The 20,654-nt window shown below is 34.5% G+C and overlaps 3 protein-coding genes across 14 annotated transcripts; 1 reads left to right on the plus strand and 2 right to left on the minus strand.

Annotated features, from left to right (window-relative positions):
• Positions 1 to 207: 207 nt before the first annotated feature.
• Positions 208 to 10,331, minus strand: LOC111290488 (uncharacterized). 10 transcript variants are annotated; one of them, XM_089767505.1, is made up of 15 exons: positions 9,918 to 10,331; positions 8,792 to 8,869; positions 6,889 to 7,701; positions 6,493 to 6,747; positions 5,975 to 6,060; positions 5,399 to 5,823; positions 4,623 to 5,292; positions 4,265 to 4,495; positions 4,062 to 4,186; positions 3,652 to 3,962; positions 3,073 to 3,348; positions 2,494 to 2,769; positions 1,915 to 2,190; positions 1,336 to 1,611; positions 208 to 1,034 (listed from the first exon to the last, which is right to left on the minus strand). In XM_089767505.1, exons 2-15 carry the CDS (start codon positions 8,792 to 8,794, stop codon positions 390 to 392), a joined length of 4,668 nt encoding a protein of 1,555 aa, XP_089623631.1. In that variant the 5' UTR covers positions 8,795 to 8,869; positions 9,918 to 10,331; the 3' UTR covers positions 208 to 389. The 10 variants fall into 10 exon arrangements, with proteins under 10 accessions (XP_089623631.1, XP_089623627.1, XP_089623628.1 ...); XM_089767501.1 differs by having other exon boundaries at positions 3,073 to 3,360; positions 9,918 to 9,942; XM_089767502.1 differs by lacking the exon at positions 9,918 to 10,331 and adding an exon at positions 9,714 to 9,839.
• A 2,022-nt stretch (positions 10,332 to 12,353) lies between these two features.
• LOC111289450 (uncharacterized) lies at positions 12,354 to 15,934 on the plus strand. Of its 3 annotated transcripts, XM_022880498.2 has the most exons (9): positions 12,354 to 12,928; positions 13,535 to 13,686; positions 14,015 to 14,110; positions 14,208 to 14,270; positions 14,517 to 14,585; positions 14,686 to 14,788; positions 14,880 to 14,951; positions 15,299 to 15,387; positions 15,505 to 15,934. In XM_022880498.2, exons 1-9 carry the CDS (start codon positions 12,610 to 12,612, stop codon positions 15,655 to 15,657), a joined length of 1,116 nt encoding a protein of 371 aa, XP_022736233.2. In that variant the 5' UTR covers positions 12,354 to 12,609; the 3' UTR covers positions 15,658 to 15,934. The 3 variants fall into 3 exon arrangements, with proteins under 3 accessions (XP_022736233.2, XP_089623638.1, XP_022736234.2); XM_089767512.1 differs by lacking the exon at positions 14,517 to 14,585 and having other exon boundaries at positions 12,469 to 12,928; XM_022880499.2 differs by lacking the exon at positions 15,299 to 15,387 and having other exon boundaries at positions 12,469 to 12,928; positions 15,505 to 15,726.
• A 56-nt stretch (positions 15,935 to 15,990) lies between these two features.
• On the minus strand, positions 15,991 to 19,766 carry LOC111289449 (acetylornithine deacetylase-like). Its single transcript, XM_022880497.2, has 10 exons — positions 19,322 to 19,766; positions 18,723 to 18,967; positions 18,457 to 18,565; positions 17,783 to 17,921; positions 17,647 to 17,704; positions 17,546 to 17,563; positions 17,265 to 17,387; positions 16,947 to 17,100; positions 16,834 to 16,867; positions 15,991 to 16,285 (listed from the first exon to the last, which is right to left on the minus strand). Exons 1-10 carry the CDS (start codon positions 19,649 to 19,651, stop codon positions 16,182 to 16,184), a joined length of 1,314 nt encoding a protein of 437 aa, XP_022736232.1. The 5' UTR covers positions 19,652 to 19,766; the 3' UTR covers positions 15,991 to 16,181.
• Between the last annotated feature and the right edge of the window lie 888 nt (positions 19,767 to 20,654).

Consider the following 20,654-nt stretch of genomic DNA (forward strand, 5'->3'; position numbering starts at 1 on the left):
ATATTTATATAATTATAATATTTTAATTATATATTTCTTATTTAAATCAGACTAATTCAAGCTAAAATTTTAATTTTTTATTTAAAATCCGACCCAAAATTTAAACAAACTAAAAATTATACCAAATTCGTTTAATAAATTTTAATTTTTTATTCAAACCTCTTAAAATTTAAATGTACCTTTGAATATGAACAAATAAACCAACCATTAAACAAAGGCTACTGTATCATATAAATAAAGATTAGCTAAATCCACAATTTATTTTTTGACAACTATTATTCATGAGTTGTTGAGAAAGCTTCTGAGTATGATTTCATATTAAAGTTTGTAAACTATAGTTTGTTATCAGTGATGTAGGCAACTCTATTTACATTCCATTTTTCTATACCTCAAGATTCTAAAGATGCACCAAAAAGTGACAGTGTGGTGTTCACCTCTGGGCAAGTGGGTAAATTCATCTCTGAATCAAGTTTCAATCCTCTGCCGCCCGTCTTAGAAGAAGGCAATGCAAGGGAAAGTGCAAGTGAAGGATTAGTGTCACCACTTGTTTCTCTTTCAGAGTTCTGGTCTTGTAAATCTTCACTGCCCATCAGAATGAAAATTTTGGGCGGCATATTTCCCTGCTCTGAAGAACTCCTTTCAATCCCAAGCTTAAGCTCAAGACCTGAAACACTGGGATCTTGTGGATTCCCACTGTCATTTGAAAGAACTTGCGGCTGCAAGGACGACTTCCACCTATGCATATTACCTGCCGCGGAAGCTAACTGAGGAGAAACTATTGACATATCATAAGCTCCATTGCAGCTCAACTCACCAGAAATGCTAGGACCTTTGCCATTTATAGCAATGGAACGTCTCTCATTTATATCCTTGATGCTATTATTACCTATGTTCATTTCACCAGGACAACTCTTCAACTTCTTGCAGTCATGTCTTCCATCAAACTCCATATAGTCTGCGGAATACTCTTCGCTTTCTTGAAGAGAATAGTTGAGATCAATTTCAGGTCTCCTCTTTGACTCACTTTTTTCTCTCTGCAAGAAACACTACATCATCAGTAGTTGGCCTCTAGTCATCAAAACCAAAACAGATATAAAAAAATTAAATACTTCGTAGGAGCTAAAACAGCAAAAGTATGTAAGCAACCAAAGCAATGTTTCATCAGTGAGAACATTATACATGGACATCAAAAGAAAACAGCACAGGCTACTCAATGCTTGAGACCAGGCTAATAAATTTAAGGAGACAAGCCACAGTCTCTAGTATCTCTTCCTCTCTACCTTTTTCCTTTTTAATGGACAGATATCAACAAACAAGTTGAAGCAAAAAATTTACCTGAAATGAACCAACTCTGCCCACTTGCTGACTACAACTTGTTTGTAAATCTAGGGGTTTCTGTTCCCAAGAAGAAGCTTTGGTTTCACAAACTTCAACCATCATTCCAGAAGTAACTGCCTTTGAATCAAGCAAAGTGTTGGAATTTAATGTTTTATGGGTATTACAAGATACCGGCGATGCAGATATACTTTGACTTGACTTTCCAGGAGGGAGCAAATTCTCAGAAGCAGACACGGCTGGAATCTGTCCCGAGCAGTGAGACCTCTTTTCTCTCTGCAGGAAACACTACATCATCAGTAGTTGGCCTCTAGTCATCAAAACCAAAACAGATATAAAAAAATTAAATACTTATCGTAGGAGCTAAAACAGCAAAAGTATGTAAGCAACCAAAGCAATGTTTCATCAGTGAGAACATTATACATGGACATCAAAAGAAAACAGCACAGGCTACTCAATGCTTGAGACCAGGCTAATAAATTTAAGGAGACAAGCCACAGTCTCTAGTATCTCTTCCTCTCTACCTTTTTCCTTTTTAATGGACAGATATCAACAAACAAGTTGAAGCAAAAAATTTACCTGAAATGAACCAACTCTGCCCACTTGCTGACTACAACTTGTTTGTAAATCTAGGGGTTTCTGTTCCCAAGAAGAAGCTTTGGTTTCACAAACTTCAACCATCATTCCAGAAGTAACTGCCTTTGAATCAAGCAAAGTGTTGGAATTTAATGTTTTATGGGTATTACAAGATACCGGCGATGCAGATATACTTTGACTTGACTTTCCAGGAGGGAGCAAATTCTCAGAAGCAGACACGGCTGGAATCTGTCCCGAGCAGTGAGACCTCTTTTCTCTCTGCAGGAAACACTACATCATCAGTAGTTGGCCTCTAGTCATCAAAACCAAAACAGATATAAAAAAATTAAATACTTATCGTAGGAGCTAAAACAGCAAAAGTATGTAAGCAACCAAAGCAATGTTTCATCAGTGAGAACATTATACATGGACATCAAAAGAAAACAGCACAGGCTACTCAATGCTTGAGACCAGGCTAATAAATTTAAGGAGACAAGCCACAGTCTCTAGTATCTCTTCCTCTCTACCTTTTTCCTTTTTAATGGACAGATATCAACAAACAAGTTGAAGCAAAAAATTTACCTGAGATGAACCAACTCTGCCCACTTGCTGACTACAACTTGTTTGTAAATCTAGGGGTTTCTGCTCCCAAGAAGAAGCTTTGGTTTCACAAACTTCAACCATCATTCCAGAAGTAACTGCCTTTGAATCAAGCAAAGTGTTGGAATTTAATGTTTTATGGGTATTACAAGATACCGGTGATGCAGATATACTTTGACTTGACTTTCCAGGAGGGAGCAAATTCTCAGAAGCAGACACGGCTGCAATCTGTCCTGAGCAGTGAGACCTCGTTTCTCTCTGCAAGAAACACTACATCATCAGTAGTTGGCCTCTAGTCATCAAAACCAAAACAGATATAAAAAAATTAAATACTTATCGTAGGAGCTAAAACAGCAAAAGTATGTAAGCAACCAAAGCAATGTTTCATCAGTGAGAACATTATACATGGACATCAAAAGAAAACAGCACAGGCTACTCAATGCTTGAGACCAGGCTAATAAATTTAAGGAGACAAGCCACAGTCTCTAGTATCTCTTCCTCTCTACCTTTTTCCTTTTTAATGGACAGATATCAACAAACAAGTTGAAGCAAAAAATTTACCTGAGATGAACCAACTCTGCCCACTTGCTGACTACAACTTGTTTGTAAATCTAGGGGTTTCTGTTCCCAAGAAGAAGCTTTGGTTTCACAAACTTCAACCATCATTCCAGAAGTAACTGCCTTTGAATCAAGCAAAGAGTTGGAATTTAATGTTTTATGGGTATTACAAGTTACCGGCGATGCAGATATACTTTGACTTGACTTTCCAGGAGGGAGCAAATTCTCAGAAGCAGACACGGCTGCAATCTGTCCTGAGCAGTGAGACCTCGTTTCTCTCTGCAAGAAACACTACATCATCAGTAGTTGGCCTCTAGTCATCAAAACCAAAACAGATATAAAAAAATTAAATACTTATCGTAGGAGCTAAAACAGCAAAAGTATGTAAGCAACCAAAGCAATGTTTCATCAGTGAGAACATTATACATGGACATCAAAAGAAAACAGCACAGGCTACTCAATGCTTGAGACCAGGCTAATAAATTTAAGGAGACAAGCCACAGTCTCTAGTATCTCTTCCTCTCTACCTTTTTCCTTTTTAATGGACAGATATCAACAAACAAGTTGAAGCAAAAAATTTACCTGAGATGAACCAACTCTGCCCACTTGCTGACTACAACTTGTTTGTAAATCTAGGGGTTTCTGCTCCCAAGAAGAAGCTTTGGTTTCACAAACTTCAACCATCATTCCAGAAGTAACTGCCTTTGAATCAAGCAAAGTGTTGGAATTTAATGTTTTATGGGTATTACAAGTTACCGGCGATGCAGATATACTTTGACTTGACTTTCCAGGAGGGAGCAAATTCTCAGAAGCAGACACGGCTGGAATCTGTCCTGAGCAGTGAGACCTCTTTCCTCTAAATACACCCCATAAAAACAGCAAGTTATTCCAACCTGCAATGTTGAAACATTGTAAATTTAGCCAAAAAATGAATACATATATTTCATTTTGCTTTTATAGACGCAGGCTAAATATAGCTATCAAATTCTTACGCTGAGATTTTTCTGGAAGTAGGTTAGAAGAGAATATTAAAAGCTCAACCCCACCAAAGTTCCCTTTGAGGCTGAAATCATCCTTAATCATCCTATCCAACAGGTTCTTATAGCTTCTTTCATAACTGCACAAGAAGCATGTTAAAAACTTAAGTTATCAGAAGAAAATTAGCTCTTCTACTCAAGGAAATATTTTCACAAACCTGTCGAGGTCTTTAGCAAAGAAGTAGAGAGCAATATTATCTTCGGTAGCATGACTTTTAATGAATTGAGAGGGCCACATGCTCAATCGAGGTGCTTCCGCCAACAATAATTTTTGAGGCAGTGTCTGCACTACTTCAAGAACTTCATGTGAGGCATAAGTTGACAAGTGTGCTTGCATTCCATCACAAGATAATGGAAATCCTCCACTCCTTTGGATTTCAAACTTGCCTCTGTAAGACATGTCAAAAGGTATTGTATAAGACACCGAAAAGTGAAGAGCGGAGCAGTGAAGCAGTAAGATGAAGAGCCATTGACAAACTTCAAACCAAACAATAAGAAAGGAAAAAAAGACCATACTGCCAAATAAAATCGAGCTGTGGAACAGCAGAAATCCAAGAAGGCATATGAACTTCAAAAGCAAACACAGAGGAATCTCTCAGGCAAGGCCGTTCATCAGAATGGGCATTGGCATTTGAATAATTAGTAGCAGGCACCATTTCTGTAGAGTACTCAACATGCTGCTTGACATTGACAACTCTCTTTTTCTCTTCATTTGGAGAACCTCCTTGTGCAGAATGACCAGATATTTTCAATGAATTATCTGATATTTTTTGGTCCTTCACAGCCATTAGATCATGACAAGAGGAACTGGAAGGGTGAGGCAAACTATTTTTGCCAGGAGATGCAATTCTTTCTTCAGCCACTGATGCAAATGAATTACTGTTGGCTAATTTCGGTTTCTTTTCTGTCTTGGTAGGATTCTGTCCTTTTGGATGCCTTGATCTCTTCAAATCCTCACCACGAGAAAAGTTAGGAAGTAATTTAATGTCATGATTACTATTATTCATACTATATGACCTCAAATTCTTCAATGACATAGATTTAGACATCATTTGAGCTCTCCCCTTACTCTCACTTGCAGTAGTTTCTTTAGCAAATCCTTCATTGCGGAGACTGCTGTCCTTGAGCAGTTGGACATCCTCTTTTAAGCCCATAGCAGAGAATGATTTTGACTTAAAAAGAAATCCTGCAATACCAGAATAAAACATATTCAGTTAGTCAAAGAGAATTATATGTTGACATTCTAATTAATGAAGCACAGCTTCTGATATTAAGGTGTATGAGAAATATACCCTTTGACACCTGAGATTGTGATGACAATTTAGGCGATTTATTACTTGATTCGGTAGGAATGTGCACAGATTTTATAGTAGTGCTAGAAAAGTGGCCTCCAGATTGATGAATTGAAGTTTTGCTGCAGGAACTCGATGAGCTAGGTGATCTCAAAACTGTTCCAAAAGGCCTTTTTCTCACTGCTTCTAAACTGCCAGCAGGTCTCTTAGAAGAGAACAAAGGAGTTGAAATAACTTTATGTTCTTTGCTTTCCTCAATCTCCAAACCTTTGGTTTCTGATTCCAAAGTATATGATTTTTTTAAAAGCCTAACTTCTCCCTCCAATTTGTCTTGCTTTTGCTTCTCAGTTTCTTTACTAAGCATGCATTCCTCACACATCCAATCGCCTTTGGGAACATTTTCCATCTTCACACGCATGCAATAACTGGTTCATGGAAATGGAATGTCAACATTCCGTTATCCCACGAGAAAAGGAAGATGCTTTAAAAACACAAGCACCATGACTTTAAAGTGTAAAAATATGAAGAAAAAAGGCAAACATGCATGCATTAGAGAGACAGAGACGCAAGACTTACATGTGTTCCGCCCCATCATTGCACCTGCTACAAACAGCAAGCAACTCCTCTCGTCCTATGTCACCACATATATCACAAACTTTTACCTGCTTATCCAGAGACAACAATTAATATACAGAAGGCTTACTTTGTTGAGCGGGAAAATAAAGCAAGAAAATAAAATAAAATTTTCATTTGCAAGGGTCTCGTGGCCATGAAGATATCAAAAGGATGCAAGGATATGAGAAGCAACATCTTGAAGGTATACCATTATTGTGTCATGCATAATTAGAAAGTAATGAAAAAATTCCTCAAATAGCTACTCTTCAAATGAGAAGTAGATGTCAAAAGGAAACCTTCATAATAGATTTTATTCCATTCTTTGTCAAGCCAAAATAAACTTGTTGAAAACATTCAAAGCTTTCTCATCATCTTTTTCTACCCATCTAGAAGTTTAAATTAGTCTATTTTTAGCCATGTCAAGGCCTAGTGTAGGTATGCCTAACACATGAATGTAACAGGAATAACACAATACATACTTCATACTCTATGCTGTCTGATTCATCACTACAAGCAGCTGGCCGTGATTCAATAGTAGTTTCCTCCATATTAACTTCCTTAGCCACTGTAGTGGACTGTACTTCAGCCTTTTGCGCTCTTTCATTTATTCCAGTATCCACTTGTATAGATTCAGCAGAGTTATGTTCATCACCAATCCGATTGCCAACCTGTAAGGCATCTGCTCTTGCAAAACGTGATTGGACTTGTTCCTCAGAGCACTCAGAATGTTCTCCCTGAAATGAAGATTAAATTTTAGTTTCAAATTCTAAGCAACTTCAAAGCAGTACATACATACATATAATATATATATATATATATATATATATATATAATTCACCAAATAAAAGAGAAAGAATTTCAAAAATGTAGAACACCTTTGCCGAGCTAGCACCAGCACAGGAATCTCGTAAGGATGAAATTTCTGAAAAGTCTGATTTGTTTGAACAACACAAAATCTCCTGAGAAGACTCATTGGAAGATCTATTTGACCTCCTTGGATGATTATCATCTACCTTGCCACAAGGACTGCCAACTAAACAAGAAGCAGGCTGACCATTAACTGCCTTTTCAGTCTCAGAGAAACTATCAACTGAAGCAGAGCTATAAGATGTATTTTTCTTGTCTGCATCACCGTTATGGTCACTAGCCCTTGTCTTCGCACAGTCTGATCTACAAATAAAGGAGATATTATCTCCAAGGCACTCCGACTCCTTCAGCTTCTCAAGCTGATTTGAGACAACCTTATCATGAAAGATTGGTTCTTTCAATGAACCACAATTATTTGCACAAGTTTGAAGCAGGTTTGGTTTTATAATCATCTTAGTGCCCTCAGAGGTGTTACAATCCCTCAATGTTTCATCACTCTTTGCATTTTCAGAGACAGATTCACAACTCAAGCATGCACTGAGTGGGTGGCTTGTCTCACTGCTTGGATGATTTCTATCGTTGCATGCACTATTTATCCGAGGAGATGACAAATCAGCATCATTAAAAGAGCAACGCTTACTCTCCTTTCTTTGACAGGCTTCGCCTGAAAAACCATTGGTCTTTGTTGCCATTTGCTCAGAATGCACACATGGTGAGCATGAAGGAGCACATGTGTTGAATGTCCCAGATTCTTCTTTTAAACCTAACTTACTGCTTGGGAATTGCGCGCCAACAAATCCTTTTTCAGCTATAAACAATCCCTGATAGGCAATAGAGAATTACAACCAAGAAAGAAAAAAACTGTAATAAGAAAAACAATATAACTTAGCAAAAAACTTGACATTCAAGAAGCAAGACTGCAAGAGCAAGATTAACAAGAACCAAACAAAATAAAAAAAAACCAAAATCAGAGATGCATAGAAAATATAATATAGGTGAAACTATGGAGATTTTCTACCTCTTCCATGTGTTCTATTTAATGGTATATAAGGAAAACAATATTGCATTACGGGGTTAACATATTTAGAAGAAATAGAAAACCATGTGATGTTTCAACGTTGCCAGGGTATTAAATAATAATGCAATGGGAAAATAAATGTCAAAATGAAACCGATTGAAACTCTATTTAGAATAGGGACTATAGATACTTCATTGCCCCTAAACCCTAAACAAAAGTGCCCATTTATCAGAACAAAGTTTAAGACAAAGAAACTTAAAATCTATACTGAATTCACAATTCCAATCAGTATCCATATAACCATGTTCCTTCTTAGCAAAGGGATAATAAATGTCATGATGAAACCATTTGCAACTCCTTTCAGAATATGGAATAGAGATGCTTCAGTAGCTTTCAAAATGCCCACGCATCACACATGAAGCTCAAGAAAAAGAAACTTTAAATCTACACTGGACTCAAACATGTCAATCCAGTATCCATTGTGCTATGTTCCTTCTTAGGATACAATCCAAATGACAGAAATTACAAAAAAAAGAATTGTCCCTTTGTTATTTGCTTCATTCTATGTCTTTCACTCCACCAAAAACACATTTAACTGAAATCAAAATAACCAAAAACCAGTATTCATGAAAGGTAACAAGAAGCATCAAAATAAATCAACACGAAACAAAACCAGTCTCAACGCAATGAATAACCGGTTGGCTATATTCCAAACCCCAGAAAGAGCACAACTTACAGACACAACAAATTTATCACAAAAAGTCGGAAAAGTGCTTAAAAGATCAGCAATACAATTTATTTGCATGAGAAATTTGTTCATTGAATCATAATAGAAAGAAAACTTAAAAGAAATTAATAGAATAAACTTGCCACGCCAAAACAGTATTTCTCACCATAGTCAATGGAGCAGCACAGTAAGCTTCATAAACAAGCCCTTCTGAACAGACACCTCCTTTCACAACTGATGTGATCTGTACCGATATCAAACAAGAAAATAATGATTTCCAGTAATTTAGGAAAATTAGAACGCTAAAGCCACAAAGCTAATACATTACATGAAAACAAAACAAATGCAATAAAAGTTGACAAGCATTGGATTGATTAATGAGAATTGGAGAGATAAGAACAGACAAGAAACAAAAGCAAAGAAAAGATAATATATTTCCAGATCATCTTCAATTTAGTGGACTAAAAGAGTAATTCTTTTAGTTTTCCATAGCCAATGCAGCACAAGAAATAAACCGCCTAACACTTTACTAATAATATATATATTTACATAAACTGAATAATTCATATTTGAAGAAGAAATATGATCACTTGAACTTCACCACCAATCTTGAAAGTCCACAAGAGAACAACAACAAATAAGAGGGAATTAAAAAAAAAAAAAAAGAACAAATAAAAGAAAACCAACACAAAAAAAAAAAAAAAAAAAACCTTATTTATCCAAACAAACAATCCAAACTCAATAATCTGAACCTAAAAAACCCTTAACTTTTTTTTTTTAATTATTAGCCATGATCACCAATTCTAGAACCAACAAAATTGAATCCACACACAAGAGAACAAGTAAAAAAGAAATCCCAAGCCTTTGGCTTTAAAAACACACTTTCACCCCATAGAGTTCCTTCACTTTTCTCATATCCCAAACAAAAATTAAGAAAAACCAAAACAACAAGTACAAAACTCAGCCCAGTGAAGACAACCTTAACCCATAAAAAAACACACACACAAAGACATGAAAATTGGGAGACAAAGGAAGCAGAATTTACAAGACCCCAGTTAATGAAATTTCAGCAATTAACCAAAAACGACCTCTTTTTCTCTCCTTGCCTTCCTTTAATAGCTAGCCTCCCTTTCCTTCCGATGTTTTCTTCGCTCTCTTCTTCAGTCTCCTTGAAGGAAATATACCGAATTTAATTTAATTCTCTTTATTATATTACCTTTTAAACCTGGAGAAGCGATTTTTTCTTATAAATTTTTAATTGGCCGTAATGTCGGTGTGTCAAAGGGCCGTACCTTATCTTATGTTCTCCACGCCGTTGATTATCAAATAATCAGAATTTTCCAGATGCCAAATTCCACGTGGCGTAAACTTTAAGAATTTGCCACGTCGTGAGAAACTATTGGTCCAAAAGGTTAACAGTGCCCGCACTTGATTGCAGCTGGGTTAACGGGAAGTCCGGGACGTCATCACGTCACGCTTGAGACCGAAGCGGGTGCTAACATGCGCCGTGTGCGTGCGGTTAGTGGTTAGTAATAAAGGATATTGTTGTAGTCGGGAGCAATGGGAAAGAGACACGTGTTTGACGTGTGGGAATGATAGAATCTGTAGGTGATACACCAACACCCCAAAAATGACCTGTTTAATTGTAAATAAAAAAAAGTATGTTAGTCTTGCGTCGGAGACTCAGGGCGGTGGGATGTTGGATTTATTTATAATGTAAAGGAAAATATCTTATCTTTTAAATTATAATTGTGGATTTGCTGCTATTATTTTAATTCAATTTAATTATATTTTAATTTTGACCTAATGATAAAAAAAATAAAATTTACATTAATATATAAATGAATCCTAGTCCAATTTAATTGCGTGATACATGAAATTATATGCAATAATTAGTAATAATAGCATTAAAATTGGATTTAAATTAGTAATGATTGAAAATTTAATACTTTTAATATTACATCCAAATGTATTTATTAGGTTCAAAGAATCATATCCGAATTCAATTCTATCTTAAAATTGTATGGTATGTTAATTGAGCTATCATAATTACTCTATCTAATTATATTTGTAACATTCATATATTATGAAGAAAACACATGTATAATGTTTAGATATTTATAGCTAGATAACTCAATTAATTTGGATTTAGATCCCATAGCTTAAAATTGTTTATTAGATAAAAAAATACATGTATGTAAATTATTTTTAATAATCAAATTAATATTATGAATGATTATTAAATTATATACAAAATTTTAATTTAATATTTAAATTATAAATTTATTTATTAATGTAATATTTAAAAAATATTTAAAAAATACATATTATCGTTTAAAATTAATCACGTTATATATATATACATGTAATATTATTATTATTATTATTATTAAAACAGGAAAAGAATAAAATTATGGAAAAAAATGGAAAGTCGTGAATAACTAAGCACTTTATTATGAAGAAGTACTTAGCAATAAAAGAAAAGAGAAAAAAAAAAAAAGTTTATGAAACCTTAAGAAGAAAGAAATTGGAAAGCAAATTAAAATACCGGAGACTTTGTGTGTGGATTGGATTTATTTATGCGGGCACGTAATTAATTTCTTGCCAACGAAGTTCCACCGCAAGAAATTAATTATTAAATAACATAAAAAATAAGTTAAGTATCACTTTCACGTATGAATTTTCCATAAATTTTAGTACTTTTTTAACATCTTTTTATTATTTCTACTAAATTGTTTTGTTTGTTATAAGGATAAGAGTTTAGATTTAAATTTAATTAATAATTTATTATTTGAAAATTTTGAATATAAAATTTATAATTATTATTTTTAAATGATCGGATATGATATATTGTATTTTGATACGAGGATTAATAATTTATTTATTTATAAAATTTTTTGTAAAAATAAAATAATGTGTGGAATTTGTTAACAAAGTGTCATTAATTTAAGAAAATCAATGTTCGTAATCAAAGAGATAAAGATTTTTAGCTTAAAATTTAAGAAAGACAATGACTCTTTAGACCTATATTTTATACTTTGTAGGAAAGACTTTGAATTAATTTTAGTCATTAAACCAAAATTTCCCACTTTATGAGCTAATAAGTTTAAAGTCAACCATTGGCTTCCTTGACTAAGAATACAAAAGCAAAAGCATTGAAGATTTGTCCAAAACCATCAAATATAATGAACCTTAATTTTGTTGCTTCTAGAAAATCCCAGTCCCAGCCATATTGGAACAGGTTTTAAAATTTATGTGATATGTTTTTTTTTTCCCATCATGATTGGATTCTTTGTTTACCACTTGCTGGGTCTCTGTCTGTTTGTTTGTCACAAATTGTTGAATTAAAATTAGCATTTAACATTAGTTTGTCTTGTTTCTTGTTAGGCCCAATCAGGAAGTATCCTTGGGGCACCTGCTTTTTTTTTTTTTTTTATGATTATGAATTACTATTACAATTTAAAACCATATACTTAAGAAATTAAAAAATTAATTTATCTGTTTCAGTGGCCAAATTAAAAAAAATTTCAACCCTTTCCAAGCCTCACCCAAAGCATTAATCAACACTGCTTGCGTTAAATTATAATTTTTTGTAAGCAAAATAATTTTATTATTTTATATATATTTTTAAGCATTTTAATTTACCATCATATTTTTCTTAATAATTTTAAACACTTAAAATTTTAAGTTATTGTTATAATAGTGTTTTTTCCCCTGAATTTTCCTCCACAGTGTGGCGAGCATTATCGCTACGTGTCATTAAAACATTGGTCCTTTTAGATTTTAGCACCAATCTCACAAATTAAAGGACCCCACACTTCATCTTACCCACCGTCCGATCATCATCACAACACTCTAAAACTTCCATTATGCTTAAAACAATGTATCCAAACAACTAACGTACGGCCAATAATTTTTGACGAAGTCAACAACGACGGCGACGACGAAGAAGAAGAAAGAAACAGAAAGAAAGGAGGGACGTCTATGGAGGTTCCGATACTATCGTTAACACCGAAGACGACGACATCGTACTTGGGATCATGTTGCTTTTTTTCTTCTTTTTCTTATTCCTCTAATTCGAATTTCAAGTTGCTTTGTGAGATTGGGGTGAGAAAGAGGAGAATGTCGGTGCAGTGCGCAAAGGCGTCCGTGGAACGGAGTGGTGAAGCTGCCATTAAAGAGAGAGAAAGGTTTACGGCAAGTGCCATGGAAGTGACCACACTGGATCGAAGCTTGGGTGAAGCTGCGGATTTTCCTGTTTGGGATAAGATTGGTGCTGTTGTTAGACTCAGCTATGGAATCGGTAACTTTTCCTATTTTCTTTTCTTTTTTTTCCGATTTTATTGAAAAAACTTTGCTCCAAGATGGTGAATTTCCAGGAAAATAATTGCAAAGATTGGTAAAAGCTTAACTTTTTATATTTAGATTGCTTAGGAATTTCAGAAAATAGGAATTTTAAGGAAAGTACCTTTCTTTTTAAAGCTTTAGTTTCTAAAAGCGAAAGAGGCGTCGAAAAGGGGAAATTTCTGATAAAGCAAATAGTCCGAGGTAGGGAAGCAAAAGTGGGAAGCTTTTTTTTTCTTTTCATTTCTTTTCCCCTTTGAAGCCAATTATGAAATGATTTTGTCTTTCAATTTGAAGTTCAATAAATTTTCTTCTTCCATAATTTTCTATTTATAGATTTTTTACTTTTGCTTTGAGGAGAAGAAAAGCTGATGTTTCTTCAACATAATCAATTTTTTCCCAATTCATGATGATTTAAAGCCTTATCAATAATTCAATTTTGTCAATTATGAGGTTATTTGGGTCTTTTTTGTGGTATAAAGCAGAATAATTAGTATTTGATGGAAGGGGTTATATAAAGCAGTAAACAGTTATTATTTTTATTTATTTTTGTATGCTTGTATAGGGATATATGGAGTAATGGCTCTAGCTGGGAGGTTTATATGTTCAGTTACTGGAATCGACAGCATGGGAGGTTTTCATCCTTCATTAGATGCCATTCTTGTAGGACTTGGCTATGCAGTTCCTCCAATCATGGCCCTTCTTTTCATATTAGATGTATGTTCATTATTTGCTTATCAGTTTTATAATTGGTTTTATACCAAATTGCTTATTTGAATCTTGTCTATAAACAACATAGTATATGTATGAGTTTTATGGATGAAAAAGGGTTTACCATGTTCTTTTTTTTTTAAGCTCTTGAAATCTCAAGAAAGACTATAGATTTGGGTCTATGCTTAGAAAGAATCTAGAATTAGTTCAGGTCGGGTTTATGGGAGTTACAAAATCCAAATTTATTCGTGGATTTTCAGTTTATATTCATGTTCAGAAGTGTCTTTTGAATTTGGTGCTTATATTGTGATGAACTTGCGTGGTGGTAATATAGGATGAAGTAGTGAAACTATCTCCCCAAGCTCGTGCAATAAGAGATGTGGAGGATGAGGAATTAAGGAGCTTCTTTTATGGAATGTCACCTTGGCAGGTAAATCATCTTAGACTTGTTTACTACTTAGATATCCCCTTTAACATGCTTCAATGAAGCAATGAGGAACCGATTTCACCTTGAACAACTTTTGCAGTTCATACTTATGGTCGCTGCTAGCTCAGTTGGAGAGGAGCTTTTCTACAGAGCTGCTGTTCAGGTCTGTCATCTCGAAAATTTTCCTTTTTATTGTATTATGTATAATGTAGAATTAGTTATGGGGGAATTCTTAAAGTATTCCCATCCAGGAGATCCGGTATTCTAAAATTATGTAATTATTCTGCTACAATCTTCTCAGGAAGCTTGCCATATGGCATACCTGCAGAAATTGATTTACTTTTCTCAATTCCTTACTCAGCCCATAATGGCAATGAACTGATAAGAATAGCTTCTGCTTGAAAAATAGGGAGCATTGGCTGATATATTCCTGAGAGGCACTGAGTTGGTTTCGGATGCTCGAGGAATGGCATCTCTTGTATGCATTCTAGTCTAAAGATCGTACCTTCTATTCTGGGGTAATAATTTTTTTCTCACAACTAAATATTGTGACTTGTTTCGTTCCTCTATAATTACAGACAGGTGTGCTGCCTCCTTTTGTCCCATTTGCCCGGGCATTTGCAGCTGTAATAACAGCTGCTCTTACAGGTTCTCTTTATTATGTGGCTGCTTCTCCAAAAGGTAGATCATTGTCACTATCATTTCGAGAAATGTGGCTGCCTCCCTTTACTTCTGTGTTTTTACTTGTTGCTTTTCTTTTTCCCATCTTTAGATCCTACTTATGTAGTTGCACCACTTCAACGATCCCGTTCTGCTCGTGAAGATCTGAAAAAACTATTCACAGGTGTTCCCTCTGACCTATATCGTTTTTTTGTTACTTGAGGTTGCTAGGATTTGAACTCTGATTCTTGGAACTAAAAGTTTAGCATTCTATTAACAGATCACGCGACTATTGGTGTAAATTTATACCATTAGATAGAGAGCTAAAAATACCAAAATCTGACCATATCATAATTGCATAATCACCATATAAACGATAGATCTAACTAGTATAACCAGTCATTTCTATATGCACCGAAGTTTTAGGCAGAAGAACCGTCTGGGAATCATACTTCGAACTTAATAGTGTAATCTGCTACTAATTTTTGTTACGTATTCATCTCTGATTTTTTTTGGTAAAACATGATGCAGCGTGGTATGAGAGGAGAAAAATGAAAAAGATCTACTCTCCCCTTTTGGAAGGAATATTGGCCCTTTACCTTGGATTTGAATGGATCGAGGTAACATGTCACACTATCTGAAGTAGTTGAGAGGGATCAGTTCAAAATGAAGCAACTAACCCATTTAGGTTTTTTTATAAGAACAGCTCACTAATTTGGGTCTTTATTTTCTGACAGACAAACAACATTCTTGCACCCATTATCACACATGGTATATACTCGGCTCTTATATTGGGACATGGTCTTTGGAAGATACATGACCACCAGCGGAGGCTACGCCAGAGAATTCAACAGCTTAAATCGGAAGGAAAGAACTCGACCAAACTATGAAGGAGCTGTCAGATGAGTAACAACTGAGGAATGGAAGAATTTTGTATATCACACAGGATCTAGAAAAAAAGTAGCAATATCATTTGGATTAGGATTGTTGTATAATGTACAAATATGTTGTATACTAACAGTGTGCTGAAGAAAGATGAGGCACGCCCAATGCATTAAAAAAAAACTGTATTTACACAATGATACCAGATGGAATTTTTTCCATTAAGAACAATGTGAACAAAAGCAAAAGGAAAATAGGAAAAGGAAAAAGAAAGGTTTTCCCCAAGTTGGCATTAGCGAGCTTGCTTTTTTGTCATGTTTATGTTTACCAAAAAAAAGTCGGAGTTTCAATTGATCGTGCTTTAGAAATCAAATGAGTAAAATCCACATCAAACAAACTAGCAGAATACTTCGTTGCAGTAAGCATGTATATCGTAATATTCACACAAACTGCTCAAACGTCATATGATTTTGCATCGTGCTTATGGGGGAATGGTTACAATGCTTATTTAGCTCATATATAACTCGATATCTCAATCTTCTAACTGGGAGATGATGCTGGTAAAAACCTGATAGCCTTGGCACATGTCAGATAGAAGGCAGTACTCATTCTTGGCATGGTACGTGGACATTAAACCTGCATGTATGTGTTTGCAAAATGAAGCATGTCAGATCTTCATATCTTCTTGCATTGTTCTAACAGTAAAACACAACATTTAATGATTCCATTCAGTTGAATCCAGCTAATTCTAAAGTAAATAGAACATCACAAGAACAAAAAAAGGATTGATGGGATTATGAATTTTAACAACAGCAGTAAAAGCATATATTTTCCCAATAGTTTGCACTAATTCTCTATATGGTATATAGGTAGCTCTAACTGAAATACCTATCATGGCATGGCATCCCATAGAAATATTATTTCAGAAAAAGCAAAGAGCTATTCTCCTCTGTTTTTTATCCATAATCTTTCAAGTAACTTCATTTGCCTGCAAACTGATTCCCATGCCATGTAAATTGGGACTACAGTAGCTTCTTGCTACTTAATCTGGTTGCATGGCCTCCTTTGACAAGTATCAGCCATACTTATCTTAAACATTAATTTAATATACAGTAAAGGCTCTTGCTCAATGTCTGCAATAGCTTTTGATAACTTAAATGCAAAAAGCAATAATGGTATCATACCGTAGCCAGCAGTTTGGACATCAAAACCCTCATCCTGATAGAAAATGAGGAAAAAAATTAGCTAATAGCAGTTTAAAAGAAGGCCAAGAGCTACTAAAAGATATATGTCTCACTTGCAGCTCCCTAATGAGTGGCAAACTTCCAGTAATTGAGTAAGGCTTCACATGCCCAACTGCATCTTCAGTTGCTTTGCACAATACATGGAAACCGCGAGAATCAAGATCACAAGCAACTCCAGGCATTGCCTCATCAAAAGTCAATGTAAGGCTGTAAATAGAGTACCACATAACAACTCAGAAAAAGTTACAGAAAAATAGATGAGAAAGATTAGCAACAAAGGGTGATTCTTCTTGAACAGATATGGTAAATGAAAAGCTTAACTACACCTAGAACTAGTTTGTTTTACAGAGAAAGCTAGAAAGAGGACATACCTTCCTCTAAGGTTTTCATCATGTAGGATGTATTTTGAAACTGGACCCCGGGTGTCTAGCTTGTCTATATTTTCGTTTATGTCATCTACATATTCTTGTAGCTTCTTCATTGCATCTTTTACACTGTGATAGAGTATGATAATTTTTCAAAGAAAATATTCACTAGCAATTTTGTTTGGAAAAGAAACAATCATCTTCCACCAACAAATAACTTGAAAGAATGAACATAAAACTCAGACCAAGGTTGATGAGATCTTTTGGATAATAGGAGGGTTACTTACTTGTAGAAAGGAGTTAACCTGCAACCCAAAAAAAAAAGGGACTTAGTAAGAATACATATTATGTTGACAAGCTCTGTAAACACTCTGACAATATAATAAACCTGACATCTCCTGATATTGTACACTCTCCAGGAATTTGATTGATTCCACCACCTGGATCTGCACTAAAGAAGAATTTAATTAATGAACCAACTTTATTCTCAGGAATAACTTGCTAATCTAAGGTTTAAAACTTACAACTCCATTGAGTTGGTTTCATGGTTGATGGTGTAGCAAATCCATATACTTGCTCATTTGGATGAGGTGGAAAGTCTTTATAAAACCGTAGTTGGATTTCCTCAAGTGCTTCCATGCCTAGCTCCAATACATTTATAGCCTGCAGATAATGAACAACTTGAAAGTTAATAAAAACATGGAGAATGAAGAAACATAAATATCTTTCCTTTTTCTCGTCAAGAACTAGCAAATCAGTATGCCAACATTTTCTAACTGCACACAACTTTCACAGAGAGATTCTCAAGGTTAAACACGGACTGTTTTTCTGAAAAACAAATAAGCAGAAACTACTTTAATAGATTATAATAGGATTTTCTATTTGCTTTATAAGTCATGGTTGGATCTTAATTAGGCAATATCTTAGGGAATTTATCAGGTATAGAAGTGAATCTGCCTATGGGTTTATGGGTCAAAATATTGTAGGTTCCAGAAGTCAATTCATTCGGGAAAAAGTTTAATATATTGCAATCAAGAGTAAAGATAATTCATGGTGAAATAAAAATTTCAGATTTAACATTCAAACATTTTCTTATCTTTCCCTCTACCTAGGGATTTAGGTTTAAACTCCATGGCTTATGGTTATGTGAAATAATTCCTTACATAGGCTACATAACAAATGCAGTAATATGATATACCTTGTGTGGTAAGCCACTGTGAAATAGCTTCCCTGTCATATGAAGTTTCCAGGGTATCATACCACCAGTACCAATGCAAGGTTGTTTATCCGCTGTATCAATCCAGAAACTGTGAAATCATATGAATTAAATGAAGTCTGCCATCTAATCGGAGAAAGGATAAATAATGGTAAATTTTTTTTTTTTTTAACATAATCATCACATCTGAAACATGCTTCATGCTACAAATGCTCCGCATTTATTCTTTGAGAAACGAAAGTGCTCACAGTGGACCTCCCTTCAGCTTATCAAGCAGCCCATCTTTCACTAGTGCATCAACACCAACTCCGGTTATTGCTGAGTTCTCTTCATTGGCTATAAAAACTGCAACAACAGTTGATTTTAGTTCCAGTTTTGTCTCAGCAAGTCTCTTCATCAGTTCAGTTACAAGGACAACATGTCCCAAACAATCAGTAGTTCCACGGCCAAAAAGTTTATCACCATGAACGCTCAACGAGAAAGGATCAAAATCCTGCAAATACAGTTATCACATAATGTAAAACCATCAACATATTTCAGTTATAAACATTCAAAAATCGGCAAAAATAATTCAAAATATAATATCAAAATTAACCAAATTCAAACCAATGAAAAAACTAATATTAGCCAAATTCACACTACCAAATCTATAACATTTGAGGAAAAAAAGATTCCTTTAGCCAGAAATTAAGAAATATCACTCGAAAACCCAGAAACCCATCCTTAAACAGCCATTAAAAATTCAAACTTTAAACAAAAACCAAGTTTTTGGATTAAAAAAATAGTAAGCCAAAACCAAAATATAAAAATATTGAAAGGAAAAGAAAAAGCAAAAGAGACTAAGTACCCAGTCATTGGGATTAGCGGTGACAACATCCATATGCATCCCAACAAAAGACAGGATCTTCCCAGGCTCAGTTCCGGGATACTCCACAATGAGATTGCCTCTTCCAGGGAAATAAGTAACATGGTTAACAACCAAAGGTCCTCCTCCAGTTGTTGTACTGTAAGGTAGGAGACAATCTAGTACATGCTTGACCACCCTGTCTTCTTCTGGGAAAAGTTCTGGAGGGTTGTTTTGAAGGAACTTGGATTCTCCAATGACCTTTGTTAGAAGTGAAACAAAGGACTCTTCGTTAAGATTGCCCAGTGTTTGTTTCACGTTCGAAGTTGCCATGGGTGACTTGAAACAGTGGAGAGCTAGCGTTTCAGAAGATGATTCTCCACTGTGGAGACAGCTTGTTTTTTTTATTCCAAAAAGGAGAAAAGGGCAGGTTAGCGTTTCAGAAGACGATTCTCCACTCTGGAGAGAGCTTGTTTTATTACAAAATAGAGAAAAGGAACAAATTCTTCCAATGATCTTTGTTAGCAGGCCGATGTGGGATTAAAAGTAGTACGTGGGTTAGAGGTTGGTCTAATCCAAAAGTTAGAACCCAAAGATTGAAGACTTCTTGAACCTGTTCATGCTTTACCCAATTCAAAAAAATGGGCCTTTTTTGGGTATAGCCCAGGCCTGGGTAACAAAATTCTTGAATCACCCAAACTTGGGCAAGAGAGATTGTTAACAAATCTTCAATCCCTATCCACAGTGAGGGTTATTTAGGAAAAATACTACCCATAGGAAAAAGCCTGGCGGGGGATTAAAGAGGACGGGACCAATGGAACAATTTCAGTCATTGAAATTTCTGTTTTGATTGATGTTGGCAACCTGTTCTCATTGTTATCGTTTTCCCATTTTTTAGTCCTTTTTTTTGTTTCTAAAAGAAGATTGGAAGTGTAGCTAGCTAAAGAGTATTCATAATTTAGTTTTAGTTTTAATTGAATTAATTTTTATAAATTATTAAAAATAATTTTTAAAAAATTTTAATTTTTGATTAATTTAATTTGAAAATCAAATTAATTGAATTAATTAAAATTTTAATTAAAATATTATAAAATCTATATATAAAACAACAAAATATGTAATTATTTATTTCATTTCAAGTTATTAGAGTTTTTAATTTAATATTTTAATATTTTAATATTTTTGTTTGATGATTTTATTTAATTTATTTCATATATAAAAAAATAAAAATTTAAAATATAATATAATTTAATGTATTTTATTATTCAATTAACTAAAAAAATTAATCGAATTAATTCTGATAAGTTAATTTTTGAAATTAAAAAATTCAATTTAA

Source organism: Durio zibethinus, chromosome 11 (assembly GCF_047325235.1).
Source record: "Durio zibethinus cultivar Kanyao isolate XHJ-2024 chromosome 11, ASM4732523v1, whole genome shotgun sequence".
NCBI classification, from domain to species: Eukaryota; Viridiplantae; Streptophyta; class Magnoliopsida; order Malvales; family Malvaceae; genus Durio; species Durio zibethinus.